Source organism: Ranitomeya variabilis, chromosome 5 (genome assembly GCF_051348905.1).
Source record: "Ranitomeya variabilis isolate aRanVar5 chromosome 5, aRanVar5.hap1, whole genome shotgun sequence".
Taxonomy (NCBI): domain Eukaryota; kingdom Metazoa; phylum Chordata; class Amphibia; order Anura; family Dendrobatidae; genus Ranitomeya; species Ranitomeya variabilis.
This window is the reverse complement of record NC_135236.1, coordinates 90366570-90388281: the sequence shown is the minus strand read 5'-3', so window position 1 is coordinate 90388281 and position 21712 is coordinate 90366570. Positions and strand designations below refer to the sequence as shown.

At 44.9% G+C, this 21712-nt stretch overlaps 1 protein-coding gene across 1 annotated transcript in view; it reads right to left on the bottom strand.

Moving 5' to 3' along the window:
- The window catches only part of SNRNP200 (small nuclear ribonucleoprotein U5 subunit 200), a 65002-nt gene extending 43547 nt beyond the window's left edge, over positions 1-21455 (bottom strand). The window contains exons 1-7 of the mRNA XM_077262911.1: positions 21300-21455; positions 17083-17246; positions 16641-16812; positions 16025-16217; positions 12394-12449; positions 1401-1499; positions 1013-1165 (exon numbers count right to left, since the gene is read on the bottom strand). Of these exons, the coding sequence (XP_077119026.1) occupies positions 1013-1165; positions 1401-1499; positions 12394-12449; positions 16025-16217; positions 16641-16812; positions 17083-17246; positions 21300-21344 (882 nt within the window). The 5' untranslated portion in view covers positions 21345-21455. The remainder of the gene's footprint in view (positions 1-1012; positions 1166-1400; positions 1500-12393; positions 12450-16024; positions 16218-16640; positions 16813-17082; positions 17247-21299) is intronic.
- Positions 21456-21712: the final 257 nt, after the last annotated feature.

Sequence of the window (21712 nt, the reverse complement as noted above, 5' to 3'; positions counted from 1 at the left end):
AACCGAGCATGCCAAGACACTCGGTTAGCACTCGAGCACGTTCGATCAACACTAATAAATAGCCACCATATAATGAAAAGTCACCGCATTAACACATTTCGCAATATTTTTATCAATGGATAATTATCAGCTAACAACCCCTGCTTAATCAGTTTAGGGCCACTTTAGAAATGTAAGCAATGGATACTCTCCTCCAGCCCTTTCAGTGGCGTCTGCGCTGCTCTTCTAGGTGGGTTACGCAACACTTCTGTCATGTGACTGTTGACACCAATTACTCATTGATTTTCTATCAGAAGGGACATCCCCTCTGACTAAATGGTCAAGGCGGCAGTCGGTCAGCACCCGCTGATTGGCATAACTTCACACCAGTGCTGGGAGACCGGGAGCAGACATTGTGGGAGATGGGTATAAGCTTTAGTATTTGACTCAGGGAACTCAAGCATTTAAGAAGGGGGTTGTCAAGATAGTTGACAACCCCTTTAAAAGGGTTGTTCACTACTAGGACAACCTTTTCTAATTACCCATGTTTAGCCCATTAAAATAAAAACATTTATACTCACCTATGGTGTCGGAAATATCCCAGCAGTGTCGGCACTGGCGTTTCTGGGTCTCACGTGAGGTTGTTATGTCACGTAAGCCCTGCGTCCCATCACCGCTGGCTTCACTGTCCCAGCCTTCAGATGTATTGAACATCAAGAGGAAGTGAGAGCAGCTTCAGCCCTACTGATGTCCAATATGTCCGAAGATGGGGACAGTGAAGCCGACGCTGATGGAGTGCATAGCTCATGAGACATGACAACCTCATGTGAGTCCCGTGAATGCAAGTACCGACACCACTGGAATGGCGCTGGCACAGGAAATGAGTATAAGTGTTTTTATTTTAACAGGACCATACATGGGGAATGAAAAGGGGTTGTCTTAGTAGTGGACAACCCCTTTACAATGCCAGACATTTAGGAAATACATTTTTTGGAAATGTGTATACAAATTCAACTGAAGTATGGATACATACTTTTAAGATTTCCAGAACCTCATCTGCTTTCTTTTGGGATACGATGGCATCATCATAAAATCTGCTCAGCTGCCTCTGCAACCAGAAGGCATCGATATCTCGAGGATGAAGATCCTTCTTTTTAGAACTCATGAGCTCTCCAGATGTTACAAGCTGAGTGAAGAAAGGAAGAAATGGTGTCAATAACAGCGCACTGGCCTTCAGATCAAGACTAAGCAGAGGACCATCTGCCTGGAGACGTATACTATCCCAGGGTAACATTTGAGCCATTATACACGAGACTCCCACAGCCAATGGCTTTGTATGAAATGAGTTGTAGTGTGCAGGTAAGATAGGTACATACAAAATATAAAACCGCTATAATGAGAAATATTCCACGGCTTCTTACATTTGCAGATAGCGTCCCTCGCACAACAGCTTCATCTCCATCCATATCATCATCAGAGGCTTCATCTCTCACCTCACCATACACATCTTCATCCCCCACCTATGGGACAGGAAACATTTACACATATATTTAACCCCTTAGTGACAGAGCCAATTTGGTACTTAATGACCGAGCCAATTTTTACAATTCTGACCAGTGTCACTTTAAGAGGTTATAACTCTGGAACGCTTTATCGGATCCCGCTGATTCTGAGATTGTTTTTTCGTGACATATTGTACTTCAAGTTAGTGGTAACATTCCTTCGATATTAATTGCGATTATTTATGAAAAAAATGGAAATATGGCAAAAATTTTTAAAATTTTGCAATTTTCAAACTTTGTATTTTTATGCCCTTAAATCAGAGATATGTCACAAAAAATAGTTCATAAATAACATTTCCCACATGTCTACTTTACATCAGCACAATTTTGGAAACAATTTTTTTTTTTGTTTGGGAGTTATAAGGGTTAAAAGTTGACCAGCAATTTCTCATTTTTACAACACCATGTTTTTTATAGGGACCACATCACCTTTGAAGTCATTTTGAGGGGTCTATATGATAGAAAATAACCAAGTGTGACACCATTCTAAAAACTGAACCCTCAAGCTGCTCAAAACCACATTCAAGAAGTTTATTAACCCTTTACGTACTTCACAGGAACTGAAACAATGTGGAAGAAAAAAATGAACATTTAACTTTTTTTTGCAAACATTTTACTTCAGAACCATTTTTTTTAATTTTCACAAGTGTAAAAACAGAAATTTAACCACAAATTTTGTTGTGCAATTTTTCCTGAGTACGCCGATACCCCATATGTGGAGGTAAACCACTGTTTGGGCGCACCGCAGAGCTTGGAAGTGAAGGAGCACCGTTTGACTGTTTCAATGCAGAATTGGCTGGAATTAAGATCGGACGCCATGTCGCGTTTGGAGAGCCCCTAATGTGCCTAAACAGTGGAAACCCCCCACAAGTGACACCATTTTGGAAACTAGACCCCTTAAGGAACTTATCTAGATGTGTGGTGAGCACTTTGAACCCCCAAGTGCTTCACAGAAGTTTATAACGTAGAGCCGTGAAAATAAAAAATCGCATTTGTTTTCACAAAAATGATCTTTTTGCCCCCAAATTTTTATTTTCACAAGGGTAACAGGAAAAATTAGACCACAAAAGTTGTTGTGCAATTTCTCCTGAGTATGTCGATACCCCATATGTGGGGTTAAACCACTGTTTGGGCACACCGCAGAGCTTGGAAGAGAAGGAGTGTCGTTTTACTTTTTCAATGTAGAATTGGCTGGAATTGAGATCGGACGCCATGTCACGTTTGGAGAGCCGCTGGTGTGCCTAAACAGTGGAGACCCCCCACAAATGACACCATTTTGGAAACTAGACCCCTTAAGGAACTTATCTAGATGTGTGGTGAGCACTTTAAACCCCCAGGTGCTTCACAGAAGTTTATAACGTAGAGCCGTGAAAATAAAAAAATCGCATTTTTTCTACAAAAATGATCTTTTTGCCTCCAAATTTTTATTTTACCAAGGGTAACAGGAGAAAATGGACCCCAGAAGTTGTTGTACAATTTGTCTTGAGTACGCCGACACCCCATATGTGGGGGTAAACCACTGTTTGGGCGCACGGCAGAGCTCGGAAGGGAAGGAGCGCCATTTTGGAATGCAGACTTTGATAGAATTGTCTGCGGGCGTTATGTTGCGTTTGCAGACCCTTAATGTACCTAAACAGTAGAAACCCCCAACAAGTGACCCCATTTTGGAAAATAGACCCCCCAAGGAACTTATCTAGATATGTGGTGAGAACTTTGAATGCCCAAGTGCTTCACAGAAGTTTATAATGCAGAGTAGTGAAAATAAAAAATATTTTTTTTTCCCACAAATTTTTATTTTCACAAGGGTAACAAGAGAAATTGGACCGCAAAAGTTGTTGTCCAATTTGTCCTGAGTATGCTGGTACCCCATATGTGGGGGTAAACCACTGTTTTGGCACACGGCAGAGCTCGGAAGAGAAGGAGCGCCATTTTGGAATTAAGACTTTGATAGAATTGTCTGTGGGTGTTATGTTGTGTTTGCAGAGCCCCTGATGTACCTAAACAGTAGAAACCCCCCAAAAGTGACCAAATTTTGGAAACTAGACCCCCTAAGGAACTTATCTAGATATGTGGTGAGAACTTTGAATGCTCAAGTGCTTCACAGAAGTTTATAATGCAGAGTAGCGAAAATAAAAAAATATTTTTTTTTCCCACAAAAAAGATTTTTAGCCCCCAAGTTTTTATTTTCACAAGGGTAACAGGAGAAATTGGACCACAAAAGTTGTTGTCCAATTTATCCCGAGTACGCTGATGCCCCATATGTGGGGGTAAACCACTGTTTGGGCGCACGGCAGAGCTCAGAAGGAAGGGAGCACCATTTGACTTTTTTAGCGCAAAATTGGCTGTCGTGTTTGGAGACCCCCTGATGTACCTAAACAGTGGAAACCCCCAAATTATAACTCCAACCCTAACTCCAACACACCCTTAACCCTAATCTCAACCCGATCCATAACCCTAATCTCAACCCGATCCATAATCCTAATCACAACCCTAACGATAATCACAACCCTAACCCCAAAACAGCCCTAATCTCAACCCTAACCATAACCCTAATCAAAACCCTAAATTCAACACACCCCTAACCCTAATCCCAACCCTAACCCTAATCCCAAACGTAACACTAATCCCAACCCTAATCCAAACCCTAACCCTAATCCCAACTCTAACCCTAACTTTAGCCCCAACCCTAACCCTAACTTTAGCCCCAACCCTAACCATAACTTTAGCCCCCGTCGTCACAAAAAAAGTTCAATGTAACCTTTTTTTTGTACGTCGCGTCCGCCATTTCCGCGCATGCGTGGCCGTAACTCTGCCCCCTCCTCCCCAGGACATAGACTGGGCAGCGGATGCGTTGAAAAACTGCATCAGCTGCCCACGTTGTGCACAATTTTCACAACGTGCGTCGGTACGTCGGGCCGACGCATTGCGACCGCCCCGTACCGATGCAAGTGTGAAAGAAGCCTAAGGCTACTTTCACACTAGCGTCGTACTCGGCCCATCGCAGTGTGTCGGACCGACGTACCGACGCTAGCGTTGTAAGCGCCGCACAACGGGTGCAGCGGATGCTGTTTTTTCAACGCATCCGCTGCCCCATTGTGAGATGCGGGGAGGCGGGGGCGGAGTTCCGGCCACGCATGCGCGGTCGGAAATGGCGGACACGTCGCACAAAAAAGTTACATGTAGCTTTTTTTGTGCCGACGGTCCGCCAAAGCACGACGCATCCGTCGCACGACGGATGCGACATGTGGCAATCCGTCGCTAATGCAAGCCAATGGAGAAAAAACGCATCCTGCAAGCACTTTTGCAGGATGCGTTTTTTCTCCAACGACGCATTGCGACGGAAGCCAAAAAACGCTAGTGTGAAAGTAGCCTAACCTGTTATGACCCCAATGGCGAGGGTCTCAGAGGAACAAGTAAGTCTGCGAAGTACAAAAATTCAGCTCATAGGGCAGTGGTAACTGGGTTGACCATATATCTACTCCTAACGCCAACACTAAAAGTAGCCGGGGAACATGCCTACGTTGGTCGCTAGATGTCTCGCGCCAGCCGGAGGACTAACTACCCCTAGAAGAGGAAAACAAAGACCTCTCTTGCCTCCAGATAATAGACCCCAAAAGTTGGATACAAGCCCCCCACAAATAATAACGGTGAGGTAAGAGGAAATGACAAACACAGAGATGAACTAGGTTTAGCAAAGAGAGGCCCGCTTACTAATAGCAGAATGTAGTAAGATAACTTATATGGTCAACGAAAACCCTATCAAAATTCCACACTGGAAATACAAGAACCCCCGAACCGTCTAACGGCCCGGGGGGAGAACTCCAGCCTCCCTAGAGCATCCAGCAAGGTTAGGATACAGATTATGTACAAGCTGGACAAAAATGCAAACAAAAACAAATAGCAAAAAGCAAGAAAGCAGACTTAGCTTAATCTAGCAGGAACCAGGATCAGTAGACAAGAGCACAACAGATGAGCTCTGATTACAACGTTGCCAGGCATTGAACTGAAGGTCCAGGGAGCTTATATAGCAACACCCCTGAACTAACGGCCCAGGTGAGCATACAAGGGATGACTGACATACCCAGAGTCAAAACACTAGTAACCACTAGAGGGAGCCAAAAAGCAAATTCACAACAGTACCCCCCCCCTTAGTGAGGGGTCACCGAACCCTCACCAAGACCACCAGGGCGATCAGGATGAGCGGCGTGAAAGGCACGAACCAAATCGGCCGCATGCACATCAGAGGCGACCACCCAGGAATTATCCTCCTGACCATAGCCCTTCCACTTGACCAGGCACTGAAGCCTCCGCCTGGAGAGACGAGAATCCAAGATCTTCTCCACCACGTACTCCAACTCGCCCTCAACCAGCACCGGAGCAGGAGGCTCCGCAGAAGGGACCACAGGCACAACGTGCCGCCGCAACAAGGACCTATGAAACACGTTGTGAATGGCAAACGACACCGGAAGATCCAGGCGAAAGGATACAGGATTAAGGATTTCCAAAATCCTGTAAGGACCAATGAAGCGAGGCTTAAATTTGGGAGAGGAGACCTTCATAGGAACAAATCGAGAAGACAGCCATACCAAATCCCCAACGCGAAGTCGGGGACCCACACCGCGGCGGCGGTTGGCAAAACGCTGAGCCTTCTCCTGTGACAACTTCAAGTTGTCCACCACCTGACTCCAGATCCGCTGCAACCTATCCACCACAGAATCCACCCCAGGACAGTCAGAAGGCTCCACATGTCCCGAGGAAAAACGAGGATGGAAACCAGAGTTGCAGAAAAATGGCGAAACCAAGGTGGCGGAACTAGCCCGATTATTAAGGGCAAATTCAGCCAACGGCAAGAAGGTCACCCAATCATCCTGATCAGAAGAGACAAAACACCTCAAATAAGCCTCCAAAGTCTGATTAGTTCGCTCCGTTTGTCTGTTAGTCTGGGGATGAAAAGCGGACGAAAACGACAAATCAATGCCCATCCTACCACAAAAGGATCGCCAGAACCTGGAAACAAACTGGGATCCTCTGTCCGACACAATATTTTCAGGAATGCCGTGCAAACGAACCACGTTCTGGAAGAACACAGGAACCAGATCAGAAGAGGAGGGCAGCTTAGGTAAAGGAACCAAATGGACCATCTTGGAGAAACGATCACATATCACCCAGATGACAGACATGCCCTGAGACACCGGAAGATCAGAAATGAAATCCATAGAGATGTGTGTCCAAGGTCTCTTCGGGACAGGCAAGGGCAAGAGCAACCCGCTGGCACGAGAACAGCAAGGCTTAGCTCGAGCACAAGTTCCACAGGACTGCACAAATGACCGCACATCCCTTGACAAGGAAGGCCACCAAAAGGACCTGGCCACCAGATCTCTGGTGCCAAATATTCCTGGGTGCCCTGCCAACACTGAGGAATGAACCTCGGAAATGACTCTGCTGGTCCATTTAGCAGGCACAAACAATCTGTCAGATGGACAAGAGTCAGGCCTACCAGCCTGAAATCTCTGCAACACACGCCGCAGATCAGGAGAAATGGCTGACAAGATAACTCCTTCCTTAAAGGGAACCTGTCACCTGAATTTGGCGGGACCAGTTTTGGGTCATATGGGCGGGGTTTTCGGGTGTTTGATTCACCCTTTCCTTACCTGCTGGCTGCATGCTGGCTGCAATATTGGATTGAAGTTCATGCTCTGTCCTCTGGAGTACACACCTGCGCAAGGCAATATTGCCTTTCGCAGGCGTGTACTCCGGAGGACAGAGAATGAACTTCAATCCAATATTGCAGCCAGCATGCAGCCAGCGGGTAAGAAAATGGTGAATCAAACACCCGAAAACCCCGCCCATATGACCCAAAACTGGTCCCGCCAAATTCAGGTGACAGGTTCCCTTTAAGAATACCCACAGGTTCAGCGACTCCAGGAGCATCAGGCACAAAGCTCCTAGACAGAGCATCGGCCTTCACATTCTTAGAACCTGGTAAATACGAGACCACAAAGTCAAAACGGGAGAAAAACAATGACCAGCGGGCCTGTCTAGGATTCAGGCGTTTAGCAGACTCGAGATACATCAGATTTTTGTGATCAGTCAAGACCACCACACGATGCTTAGCACCCTCGAGCCAATGACGCCACTCCTCAAATGCCCACCTCATGGCCAACAACTCCCGATTGCCCACATCATAATTTCGCTCTGCCGGCGAAAACTTCCTAGAGAAAAAGGCACAAGGTCTCATAGTAGAGCAACCAGGGCCTCTCTGCGACAAAACGGCCCCTGCCCCAATCTCCGAAGCATCCACCTCCACCTGAAAGGGAAGTGAGGTGTCAGGTTGGCACAAAACAGGCGCCGAAGTAAACCGGCGTTTCAACTCCTGGAAAGCCTCCACGGCAGCAGGAGCCCAGTTAGCTACATCAGAGCCTTTCTTGGTCATATCCGTCAATGGTTTAACAACGCTAGAAAAATTTGCGATAAAGCAACGGTAGAAGTTAGCAAAACCCAAGAACTTCTGAAGACTCTTAACTGACGAGGGTTGAGTCCAATCATGAATAGCTCGGACCTTGACTGGGTCCATCTCCACAGCAGAAGGGGAAAAAATGAACCCCAAAAAGGGAACCCTCTGTGCACCAAAGAGACACTTTGAGCCTTTAACAAACAAAGAATTTTCACGCAAAATCTTAAAAACCATCCTGACCTGCTCCACATGCGAGTCCCAATCATCAGAAAAAACCAGAATATCATCCAGATAAACAATCAAAAATTTATCCAGATACTTCCGGAAAATGTCATGCATGAAGGACTGAAAAACTGAAGGTGCATTAGAGAGACCGAATGGCATCACCAAGTACTCAAAATGACCTTCGGGCGTATTGAATGCGGTTTTCCATTCATCGCCTTGCTTAATGCGCACAAGGTTGTACGCACCACGAAGGTCTATCTTGGTGAACCACTTGGCACCTTTAATCCGGGCAAACAAGTCTGACAACAGCGGCAAAGGATACTGAAATTTGACAGTGATCTTGTTTAAAAGCCGATAGTCAATACAAGGCCTCAAAGATCCGTCCTTTTTGGCCTCAAAAAAGAATCCCGCACCAAGAGGGGAAGAAGAAGGACGGATATGCCCCTTCTCCAGAGACTCCTTGATATATGAACGCATCGCGGTATGTTCAGGTACCGACAAATTAAACAGTCTCCCCTTAGGAAACTTACTGCCAGGAATCAAATCTATTGCACAGTCATATTCCCTATGAGGAGGCAGTGCACTGGACTTAGACTCGCTGAAGACATCCTGATAATCAGACAAATACGCCGGAACTTCCGAAGGCGTAGAAGAAGCAATAGACAAGGGCAGGGAATCTCCATGAATTCCATGGCAGCCCCAACTTGACACCGACATAGCCTTCCAGTCCAAGACTGGATTATGGGTCTGTAACCATGGCAAACCCAAAACAACCAAATCATGCATCTTATGCAGAACAAGAAAACGTATCACCTCCCGATGTTCGGGAGTCATGCACATGGTAACCTGTGTCCAAAACTGCGGTTTATTTTTTGCCAAAGGCGTAGCATCAATACCCCTAAGAGGGATAGGATTTTCTAATGGCTCCAGAACAAAACCGCAGCGCTTGGCAAATGACTGATCCATCAGACTCAGGGCAGCACCTGAGTCTACAAACGCCATGACAGGATACGATGACAGTGAGCAAATCAAAGTTACAGATAGAATAAATTTAGGTTGCAAATTACCAATGGCGACCGGACTAACAACCTTAGTAAGACGTTTAGAGCATGCTGAGATAACATGTGTAGAATCACCACAGTAGTAACACAAGCCATTCTGGCGTCTATGAATTTTCCGCTCATTTCTAGTCAGGATTCTATCACATTGCATTAAATCAGGTGTCTGTTCAGACAACACCATGAGGGAATTTGCGGTTTTGCGCTCCCGCAACCGCCGGTCGATTTGAATTGCCAGGGCCATGGAATCATTCAGACCTGAGGGAATGGGAAAACCCACCATCACATTCTTAATGGCTTCAGAAAGGCCATTTCTGAAATTTGCAGCCAATGCACACTCGTTCCACTGGGTCAGCACGGACCATTTCCGAAATTTTTGGCAATACACTTCAATCTCGTCTTGGCCCTGAGACATAGCCAGCAAGGCTTTTTCTGCCTGAATCTCAAGATTGGGTTCCTCATAAAGCAAACCGAGCGCCAGAAAAAACGCATCAATATCAGCCAATGCCGGATCTCCTGGCGCCAGCGAGAAGGCCCAATCCTGAGGGTCGCCCCGTAAAAAAGAAATAACAATTTTCACTTGCTGAGCGGAGTCTCCAGATGAACAGGGTCTCAGGGACAAAAACAATTTACAATTATTCCTGAAATTTCTAAATTTAAATCGGTCTCCGGAAAACAGTTCAGGAATCGGTATCTTAGGTTCCGACATAGTATTTCTGATAACATAATCTTGTATGCCCTGCACACGAGCAGTAAGCTGGTCCACACCTGTAATCAAGGTCTGGACATTCATGTCTGCAGCAAACACAAGCCACTCAGAGGTAAAGGGGAAAAGAAAAAAAAAAATGAGAAAAAGAAAAAAAAAACTCAGAATTTTCTTTCTTATAATCCCGCTTCTGCAATGCATTTAACATTTAATACTGGCCTGGCAAACTGTTATGACCCCAATGGCGAGGGTCTCAGAGGAACAAGTAAGTCTGCGAAGTACAAAAATCCAGCTCATAGGGCAGTGGTAACTGGGTTGACCATATATCTACTCCTAACGCCAACACTAAAAGTAGCCGGGGAACATGCCTACGTTGGTCGCTAGATGTCTCGCGCCAGCCGGAGGACTAACTACCCCTAGAAGAGGAAAACAAAGACCTCTCTTGCCTCCAGATAATAGACCCCAAAAGTTGGATACAAGCCCCCCACAAATAATAACGGTGAGGTAAGAGGAAATGACAAACACAGAGATGAACTAGGTTTAGCAAAGAGAGGCCCACTTACTAATAGCAGAATGTAGTAAGATAACTTATATGGTCAACGAAAACCCTATCAAAATTCCACACTGGAAATACAAGAACCCCCGAACCGTCTAACGGCCCGGGGGGAGAACTCCAGCCTCCCTAGAGCTTCCAGCAAGGATAGGATACAGATTATGTACAAGCTGGACAAAAATGCAAACAAAAACAATAGCAAAAAGCAAGAAAGCAGACTTAGCTTAATCTAGCAGGAACCAGGATCAGTAGACAAGAGCACAACAGATTAGCTCTGATTACAACGTTGCCAGGCATTGAACTGAAGGTCCAGGGAGCTTATATAGCAACACCCCTGAACTAACGGCCCAGGTGAGCATACAAGGGATGACTGACATACCCAGAGTCAAAACACTAGTAACCACTAGAGGGAGCCAAAAAGCAAATTCACAACACTAACCCTAACCCTAGCCCTAACCCTAGCCCTAACCCTAACTCTAACCCTAACTCTAACCCTAACTCTAACCCTAACTCTAACCCTAACTCTAACCCTAACTCTAACCCTAACTCTAACCCTAACTCTAACCCTAACTCTAACCCTAACTCTAACCCTAACTCTAACCCTAACTCTAACCCTAACTCTAACCCTAACTCTAACCCTAACTCTAACCCTAACTCTAACCCTAACTCTAACCCTAACTCTAACCCTAACTCTAACCCTAACTCTAACCCTAACTCTAACCCTAACTCTAACCCTAACTCTAACCCTAACTCTAACCCTAACTCTAACCCTAACTCTAACCCTAACTCTAACCCTAACTCTAACCCTAACTCTAACCCTAACTCTAACCCTAACTCTAACCCTAACTCTAACCCTAACTCTAACCCTAACACTAACCCTAACTCTAACCCTAACTCTAACCCTAACTCTAACCCTAACTCTAACCCTAACTCTAACCCTAACTCTAACCCTAACTCTAACCCTAACTCTAACCCTAACTCTAACAAATTTTAGCCCCAACTTGTCTTCTCCTGCCGGCCGGCAGATGGCAGCAGATGGCGGGCGCACTGCGCATGCGCCCGCCATGATGAAAAAGCAGGCTGGCAGGAGAAGACAGAAGAGGACCCAGGGACACCGGGTGAGTATGTTAGGGTCCCCGAATCCCCCTATTTCTCTGTCCTCTGATGTGCGATCACATCAGAGGACAGAGAATTACAGATCGATCGCTTTTTTTTTTTTTTTTTTGCGGTCGCCGGTAAACTGTTAATTACCGGCGATCGCAAAACAGGGGTCGGTGCAAACCGACCCCGATCATGTTCTTTGGGGTCTCGGCTACCCCCGGCAGCCGAGACCCCAAAGATCTTCCGGGTGCCGGGCGCACTGCGCGTGCGCCCGCCATTTTTTCCCGGAAAAAAGATGGCGGCGCCCATCGGGAGCCACGAGGAGCACCGGGGGAGGTAGGTAAGTATCGGGGGGCTATTGGGGGCCATCGGGGACCACATTTCTCTGTCCTCCGATGTGCGATCACATCGGAGGACAGAGAAATTAAACGGCAAATCGCGTTTTTTTTTTTTTTTTTTTTTGTTGCGACCGCCGGTAAACGGTTAATTACCGGCGATCGCAACTCGGGGGTCGGTAAAAACCCCCCGAATCATGTTCTCTGGGGTCTCGGCTACCCTCGGCAACCGAGACCCCAGAGAAAATCTGACTCTGGGGGGCGCTATTCACTTTTTCCACAGCGCCGTTAATTAACGGCGCTGTGGTTTAAGTACCCTTAGCGGCCGCCGTTAAAAGGCGTATCGGCGGTCGTTAAGGGGTTAACACAGGCCAATAGACTATACAGAAGTCTCATCTATATACTGCACAGGTCACTTACCTCTTCATCAGATTCAAACTGCACATTGACCCCATAGGTCTCATCTATATTATCATCTGAAAATGGAAGGAGGAAAAAAAAAAAGTTAATGTATATAGTTACAGGGAGTCTGTCAGAGCAGAACAACTGCTCAAACCAAGCACAAATTTTCAGTGCACCATGGTGTCGCCTGGCAGTTCAGGGCACCTTCCCACCACTTGAGAATAATAAATAAGGACACCGCGCTAACTAGATCGAGTAGTACACAGATATAAAAAGTGAACGTCTAACTAGACAAGACGTACACCACAATATGAGTATAAACAATATAGGCAACATAGGCAACCAGTAACCAATGAAAGAACGAACAGAGCAGGTGCCGATTATAGCCGAGATTTCACATAAAAGTGCGTGGCGAGTAAAAATAAAAAAAAGCACACTTACTGAATGATAATAAAACTGCTTGTGAAGGTGCTAGCGTGTTCCCAGTGAAGGCTGTCGCCGTCCAGATGGGTATAGGAACAGAATCACCAGCGGCCCAAATAGATAGTAATACAATGTCTAAAGTGGCAGCGTGGGGCGGTACAAACACCTGGTGGTATGGGGAGCGTCCTCCCTGGTGAGTGTATGCCCGCCGCGCACGACAAGAGCGCCGCTGACCGGCACACGTGGGCCGGAAAAAAGCCGCTGCACAGAGCGGTGAAAGGAGGGGGCGTGGTTTGGGTGACGTCACCAAAACAAAAAGCAAAGGACGGATGCCGCACAGGACCACAATTGCCTACGCGTTTCGAAGGTCTCCGGACCTTCTTCGTCAGGGCTAGAGGTGCTGGCGGTATCTTACTCCTTATAAAGCCCCATATACTCACACGAAGTGCCGGCATTTGGAACAAAGCAGCACTAATGGGCCACTAGCTAAGTGAAAAGGGGGTAATAATTAAGAACTTAGATATGCGATGTGCAAAATAAAAACAGGATTTATCCTGGCTAAAGTGACCCCTATTAAATATATATATAAAACAAATAACCTTTATATAATTGTCTATAGACACACATAACACGCATAAAAAGCAATATAAACCAATAAAAACACGGGCAAAAAACACCCTACATAACAGGAGGATAAAACATTAAATAATGTAAAATGTGAAATATAATAGTATATAATAAATAATCAGCTGTATCACTACAAGTTTTGGGAAAATATAAAATATATAGAGATACATATAAATATATATATATAAAAGTATATAAAAAAAGATCCATATACAGCAAATGGACCCAATAAAAAGGGGGGAGGGAGGGGAGGGAAGAGAGAGAGAAGAGGAGAAGGGCAGGAGGGGGACGAAGAGACACCTAACAAAAGAAGGGGCTAAAAACACGCTGTAAACGAAGATTTAGCTAAAAGCGTATAGCTCAATTTCACAGTTCAAACCTTTAGGGGCTAAACTGTCTAACATAAAAATCCACTTGGATTCAGTGCGTGACATTAACTTAATATAATCGCCTCCCCTCCAATTCCTTGTACCCTCTGAATACCACAAAAACTTAATCCTCTACTTGACCTCCCATGGTGCTCATTAAAATGTCTTGACAGAGGGTGGCCTACAAAGCCTTTCTCTATATTCTTAAAATGTTCCTTAAGCCGGTCCATAAGTCTGCGTTTAGTCCGGCCTACGTAGATTTTATCACATGGACATTTAATTAAATAAATAACCCCCATAGACCAGCAAGATATGCTGTCTTTAATTAAAAATTCCCGAGAGCCGTCTGAGTTAAAATTTTTTAGTAGTTTGCTCTTCTTAAAATTGGTACGCACACAACAAGAGCAGGTGCCACAAGGTGTAAAACCCGGATTTATTAGGGGTGTTTTCTTAATAGGACCCTGTCTGGTTGTTGGAGCTATAATGTTCCCAATTGATTGCGATTTCCTAAAAATAAACCTTGGGTTTTGGGGTAATAGGCCACCTATCACCTTATCTAATTGGAGGGTTGCCCAATGTTTGCGTGTAATTTTTTTAAAACGTCTATGCCCATGATGATACTGCGTAATAATGGGTAGACGATGAATTTGGTCTATAATATCTTCACCAATGGGTGTATTTCTGGTGGTTTTGTGTATAAGGGTGTCTCTTGATGTATCATATACCTCCTTATTGGCCGTCGTAATGTGGTCTATGGGGTAACCTTTTTCCAGGAATTTTCCCGTCAGGTACTCAGCCTCGACTTCATAGTCCTGAATTTTGGTGCAATTCCGTCTTAATCGTGTAAATTGACTTTTAGGAATATTAGTCAACCAGACGGGAAGGTGGCAGCTACTTATATCTATAAAACCATTAGAATCCACCGCCTTACGATGGCATTTAGTTAATACCTGATCCCCTTCAATAAAAATATTCAGGACTAGGAAATTGACTGTAGTTTTACTAATAGTTGCTGTAAATTCCAACCCAAAGTCATTGTGATTGAGGCTGGCAACAAATACATCCAAATCATGTTGGGGGCCATTCCAAATAAACAAAACATCGTCTATAAACCGTTTCCACATGACCAGCCCAATATTGGGGCTATTAGTAAGTTTTATATGTAGCTCCTCCCATCTCGCTACATAAAGGTTCGCATAACTGGGGGCGAAGCGGGTACCCATGGCCGTTCCCCATGTTTGAAGGCAGAAATGGCCATCATAAACGAAATAGTTATGTTCCAAGATAAATAGAATACTCTTAATAATAAATTTAATCTGCGTATCCTTGTAAATATTCAACTTGTCCAAATAATATTCCGCCGCTTCACAACCTTTAGAGTGATTTATCACTGTATAGAGTGATTTAATGTCAAGTGTCCCAAGAATAAAACCACTCTCCCAGCGTATGCCCTCGAGTAATTGTAGCACATGGCTAGTGTCTTTAAGATAGGCCGGGACAATAGACATGCACTTCTGAAGATGTATATCAATGTAGCGTGACAGGTTTGATGTTAGACAGTTAACGCCTGAAATAATAGGTCTACCTGGCGGGTGCATTAAATCCTTGTGCACTTTAGGGAGGTAGTAGAATACTACAATACTAGGATTTTTATTCAGAATAAAATAAAATTCTTTTTTGTTCAAAATACCTAGAGTTTTACCCCGTGTTGCAAGAACACTAAGATTCTTGACAAAACGTTCAGTAGGGTCACTAATAAGTCTCTTATAAGTGGTTGCATCAGTCAGGAGTCGAATAGATTCTTCCTCATAGGCAGTCTTGTTGAGTACCACAATACCCCCCCCCCCTTTATCAGCAGGCCGTACCTTCCCACCACTTGTTTTCCATCTACTGTATATCGGCGGAAATAGATGGAGAACAAAAAGGTGGGAAGGTGCACTGAACTGTTTGGCTGCGCCAAGGATACCTCCGGTGCCAGTGCTTGGTTTGAACAGCCATTTTGAGCTGACAGACTCAAATAATAGGGTGGGTGACAGTATAGAAAATTTAGAAACGTCAACAGAAGTGACCTGAGGGATTAGCTATGGTGTGATTTTGCCATGAATTGCAGGCAGCTCTGTGTCCTAATCCTTGCTTTGTAAGAAATGAAACACTGTCACACACACGCGCGTTTATTTATTTTTTTCTTCTCAAGTCAATTAAACTTGAAATCTAATTATTAGTATGCTCACCCATATTTTGAATCTCCTTGTCACCCCCATAGTCCGTTATCTTCTTGCCCAAGTTTACCAGCACATGGTAGCGCGTGTCATCTGTCTGGCCCAGGAGTTGCTCTATTTCCCTTCTTCTTTCCTTGTCTCGCAGCTTGTCATTTTTCAGCACGGCTAGCACCTCATCAGCTGCACCACAAAGGATGTCTCTTGGCTGACATAAGAGAGCAGAACACATATCTACATTAGGAGACCAATCTTCTACTTTGGTGTCTTAAAAACAACTTCCAATTGCAGTTATTAGCTCAAAAGGGACTCTGTCCACACAGAATGACTGTTCAAACTAAATCGCGCTGCTTGTTGCTTCATGATGATATTAATCATTTATAAACACCCCTGCCCCCATTCTTGAATTGACATATCTGGCTTAATGGAGCCAGAGAAGAGCGACGTTAGATCATAAACAAGCAGTTGGGAAGGTGTATATAAACAATTGGCCCCGCCGTGATGCACTGAGCACCTGTACTGAGTGTGAACAGTCATTCTGTGCCGACAGTCCCTTTAATATATAAAAAGAGCAAGCAAATGGAACAATGTGAACCTAAGGGTAGACAAAAGCATTACAACAGACGTGTACCTGGTCTCCTAGTGCCGCCTGTATGAAGCTGAGCAGGACTTCATAGGTCTCACGAGTTTCTTTGGTTTTGGGTTTATAGATAATCCCCACCATTTCATCAATTCCTTCTGATAGGAGGGTGAAACCTTTCATCTTGTTTATGTCATGTCTGTCTTCATCTCTCTTTCTCCTCCTATAAGATACAATTAGTTACAATTCTTATAATACAAACACAGTATGCATTTGTGAATACTGAAGAGTAGGTTGCTGTAGCTGAGGACATGAAAACAGGAAGAGTCCGAAGCGAATCATCGGCAAGAAGCAGGCGATGAGCAGCTATGACTACGCCATGTACCAGGATGACTATAATGGTTTTCCTTAGACTATGTGTTTGGAGTAGAATACGAATCTCAGTGAAGGTAAGAAATGACAACAATGAATAGTCCTCGGTGGCAGCACCCACTTAGCTCTTCTCTCCTCCTGCATTTGCGGTTTGGTTTTTTGGGCCTTGTCTCCCATGCGGGTCCCTTCCAGTTTTCCCACCAGGGACAGCACTTCTCCGGTGGGCTCATCTCGGCGGGTTCTATCGATCAAGGAACGATCTGCTTGAAGTACGAGGTTAGAGTTCTAGGAAAGAGAAAGCTGCTTGATCAGAAACACCAATAAAAGGCAGACTCTACCCATATATGCCAGATACAATACCTGGACCCCTGGGAGTTTACATCTATCATGAATGTAACTTACATTATTGCATTACGGTAATTACCAGGACCCTGATGAACGCACTTTGTAGACCATAAAGTATCAGCATAAAAATGGTGCAAAGCATGAAGTGTACAGTAACATTCACAGCCTAAATTGACACGCGGAATCAACTTAGTTAGCAAATATTTTCTGCAGTGTGTATGAGATTCTTACCGAGGCTGTCTGGTATAGAAAACACTTTTTTTTTTTTTTAAAGGCAGAGATGCACTTACAATAAATGAAAAAGTTAAAAAATGGTAGGATAATCACCTTCCAGCGCCCCAGCTGATGCCAAACTCCGCGCCAGCTGTGGAAGCGATGAGTGCTCAACTTGGAAGGGACAGCACTGCTGCCGCTGGGAATCTGGTGCAGCAGTCAGGTGACGAGAAAAGCGTGACATTACAGAAGATGAGCCGCTCTTCTAGTCACCTGACCGCTGCAGCCAATTCGCTCAAAAAGATTTCAGTTTGTTTTCCAATTGAATTGTACAGATTATAGATTGGATAGGGAACAATATAATTATTGCTGGCGGTCGGACTGCTGGGACACTCAGCGATCCCAAGGAGGGAGTGGATTTGGACAAGCTCAGCTCCTTCCATTCTTTGCCAATGGGACAGAAGGAAAAATCCTATTAGAGATCTCCATTACATCTGTCAGCCCCACTGACATTGAATAGAGCCGATGTCAAGCATGCGCACCTCTGCTTCATTCAAGATGGCAGTATTCAGAGCCTTCTTTGGCTTGCCGGAGGTCCCAGTAGTTGAAACCCCAGCATTCAGCATATTGTACGCTATAGTGTAGATGGATAGGGGATAACTTATGATTTTGGTAAAACCCTCTTTAAAGTATTTGTCCAGTCTAAGAAGTAGAGTCAGCAGTAACTACACACTATCGAATTGTGACAGTGCACGAATCCCAGTATTCCATGTGCAGGTGGGAAGTGACATGACACCGTGCGCACCATTTGCGTAGCTGTGTTCCTGTGACGACTGAACTCTCCTCTGTTTTACAAAGTTACAGTGGAGGAGCGACTAGTCGGCACGTGACTGCAAGTGTGCAAATGTTAATTCAACAATGGTACACAGCACCTCACAGAAAAACAGGGTCAACTTTACCCATACATGAGGCGCACGTCTCACCCAAGGAGTCCCTCTTGGAATAAAGAGGCTTACGAATATTGCAAGAGTGCAAATGTCTTACATGTCACCATATGACTGCCCAATTGCTGAGGCATCGTGGCAGTGGGAGCATCGCACACTGTCACGATTCGGCAGCTTGCCATCACAGACTGGACAATCCCCTTAAAGACTGTCTAGTTTACGTTCAGACTGTCTAGATATATTTAGCGATGTTTGTATCACCATTGTGACTGTATGACTTTCTTTTATCTTTGCTTAATATTTATGGATCGCAATTGCGTTTAGTAATTTTACTTTTAAATGGAATCTGTCAGCAGCTTTTTGCTTCCCCAAACAAGAGCAACATAATGTAAAGGCAGAAACCCTGATTCTAGACCCCGATTGCTGCAATGCTGATTAAAAGGGGCTGTCACTAGAAAAACAACCCATCCTCAATCATGATGTTTGGCGCTGATAAAAAAAAAAGCCACCTATACTCACCTCCCATGTTGGAGTAGTTACAGCGGTGTCGCCACTCGCGTCCCTGGGGCTCACTGTTCCCACCTTCAGACGTATTGAACATCAAGAGGAAGTCAGAGAGCAGCTGAAGCCCTGACTTCCAGTTGATGCTCAGTACCTCCGAAGGCAGGGATCATGACACAAGCACTGATTGGGCACATAAGCCCCAGGAATGTGAGCACCGGCACAGGAGGTGAGTATAGGTGGTTGTATCTTAGATTAAGAAGGGTTTGTCTCAGTCGTGGACAGCCCCTGTAAATATACTTTTATCTGCGCAGATGTATCAGTTCTCTCAATGCTGACCTCGGTATAACCCCATCCAGACCACTGATTGGCAGCTGTGTAGACTGTGCATAGGCAGAAAGCTACGTTAAAGCCACAGACGCACCGAAAATTGCTCCAATCAACATATAAAAAAAACAATATAAAATATGTGTAATAAGTGCAGATTCAATAATCCGATGCTCTGTGAGAGAAGTGGAAACCACAAAACCAGGAGAAACAGCTCAAACAACCAATCTATGGATTACCAGGGAAGCACCACACAGAAATAGATTATAAAATGCCTTTATTAAATATTGATGGCAAAGTAAAAACAGCAAATATCTGTGCGCATAGCAGGACTAGGAAACAACACATATAATTGTTTCACAGCTTACATAATACTGGCCGATTTATATATGGATAAATCCCTCTAGAGTGAAAAAGTGAAAAATCTGTGAATTGCTGCTTTGCACTTTGAATAATATATTATATCTGGATTTGATATATTGTTCCTATGAATTATTCGATTATACTGCTATATATTTACACCAGTTTTGGATGTGAATTGCTGGTTTGCACATTGCACTTTTTTGATAATTCTATTTTTCTCCTTTTTGTGTTAAATTATTGCACATTATTTTTCACTTTTTCACTCTAGAGGGATTTGTCCATATATAAACTGGATCGGCCAGTATTACCTAAGCTGCAAAACAATTATATGTGTTGTTTCCTAGTCCTGCTATGCGCACAGATATTTGCTGTTTTTACTTTGCCATCAATATTTAATAAAGGCATTTTATAATCTATTCCTGTGTGGAGCTTCCCTGGTAAGCCATAGGCAGAAAGCTGCCTATCAGAGGTGGGGGCGGGGTTGCACAGCTCACGATTATGAATAGAGACTAGAAATAGGCCGGATGCCATCGCATCGGGAGTGCGGTGATACTAACATCTGTGTATGCTTAGTGGTGCTGACAGGAGCAGCGGACATGTCTCACACCGTTTGTGCTTTCCAACATATCTGTTCTATATCATCCCTCCGCATTTCTGTACTGTATGTGTTGTGTCATTTGACCTCTTTCACCCCTTGTGCACTGTTTTTTCCTTGTACAAAATTCATACACAGTATGGGACTGTGGAGAAGTTTGTGTTGCGTGAGGTAATCAAAAATCGTTGTTACTGGGAATAGCGGTGATGTGTATCTGTCACTTGAGCAGGCCGTGACCGTAAGGCTGTTACTGCGGCTGCACAAATAAAACAGACGTCACCGCTATTCCCCACGCAGGCGCAGTAACAAACGCCTGGTTACCGTGCATGCACAGGTAGAGCACAGTTGTGGCTGTTACTGCGCCTGCGTGGGAATAGCGGAGACGTGTGTGTCCCTTGTGACACTGGCCGCGGTGCCTTATGGAATTCGGGGGACAGCGGCCGGAAGTCCCAACTGGCGATTATATATAGAGATGAGCGAATTTGATCGGGTCAGGGCTTATTCGGCAAGATATAGCTATTTGCTAATAAGCTAGTCTGCTTATCTCTATTTATGAAGGACTACATCTCTGCAGGTTTACTAGTCCTCTAGTGATAATCTCCTGTGGATGAAAATGATATCAAAACTACAGCAAGCAGTCCAGTAAGTGACACATCGCTGGAATCAGGATCTCTGCCCCTACATTATCACACTCAGATTTGGTGAAAAAAACCTGGTGAAAGAGTCACAATAAATTCAGTAAGAATGCTGTTCTATAAGAAATAGGCTTGTTTCCTACAGAACATGGAACAACACTGTCTGCAAGAGATCAACACAAAACTGAGGCCTCATTAGATCCGGCCCACACTGCTCTGCAGCATGTACATGGCACGTCAGGCCGCGCTCCCGCCACACGCTGCGACAGTGCGGCCCAGGAACAGCATTACAAGCATTAGGGGAAGTCAGGGGGAGGGTTCCTAAGGACTACAAGTCCCAGCTCAGCCAGTGACGTTGGTGTGTGGCCGGCGGTGGATAGCTCGGACTCTCGGCCGGTGTCCCCGGTACACTCACCGCCTTATACTCGTACTGGAGGCTGCGGGCTGTTACATCCGCCATGGCGACGCTGCCGGCCCGGTCTGCACTTCACACACGGGGCAAACAACGCGCTGCAGACGACACTTCCGCCCCACAACTTCCGCTTCCGGGTCGCGCTGTAACACAGACCGCTGTTTTTTTTTTTTAATAAACTTTATTAGCACTTCCTATACAATTTTAAAAAAACTTTAATACACTACAGGATGAATGAACAAGATATTCAGAGTCATAGTTTACAAAATAACAAATCTGCAGTCACCAACAGTAGACCCGGCAACGGCGGTATACGCACGCGTCCTGAGGTGGCGGTCATTATAGGACAGTGGCGACCTGCCGGGAACGCAGAGCCCGACGAGGTGTGAACAGCCACATAACATCAGTAGCTAACA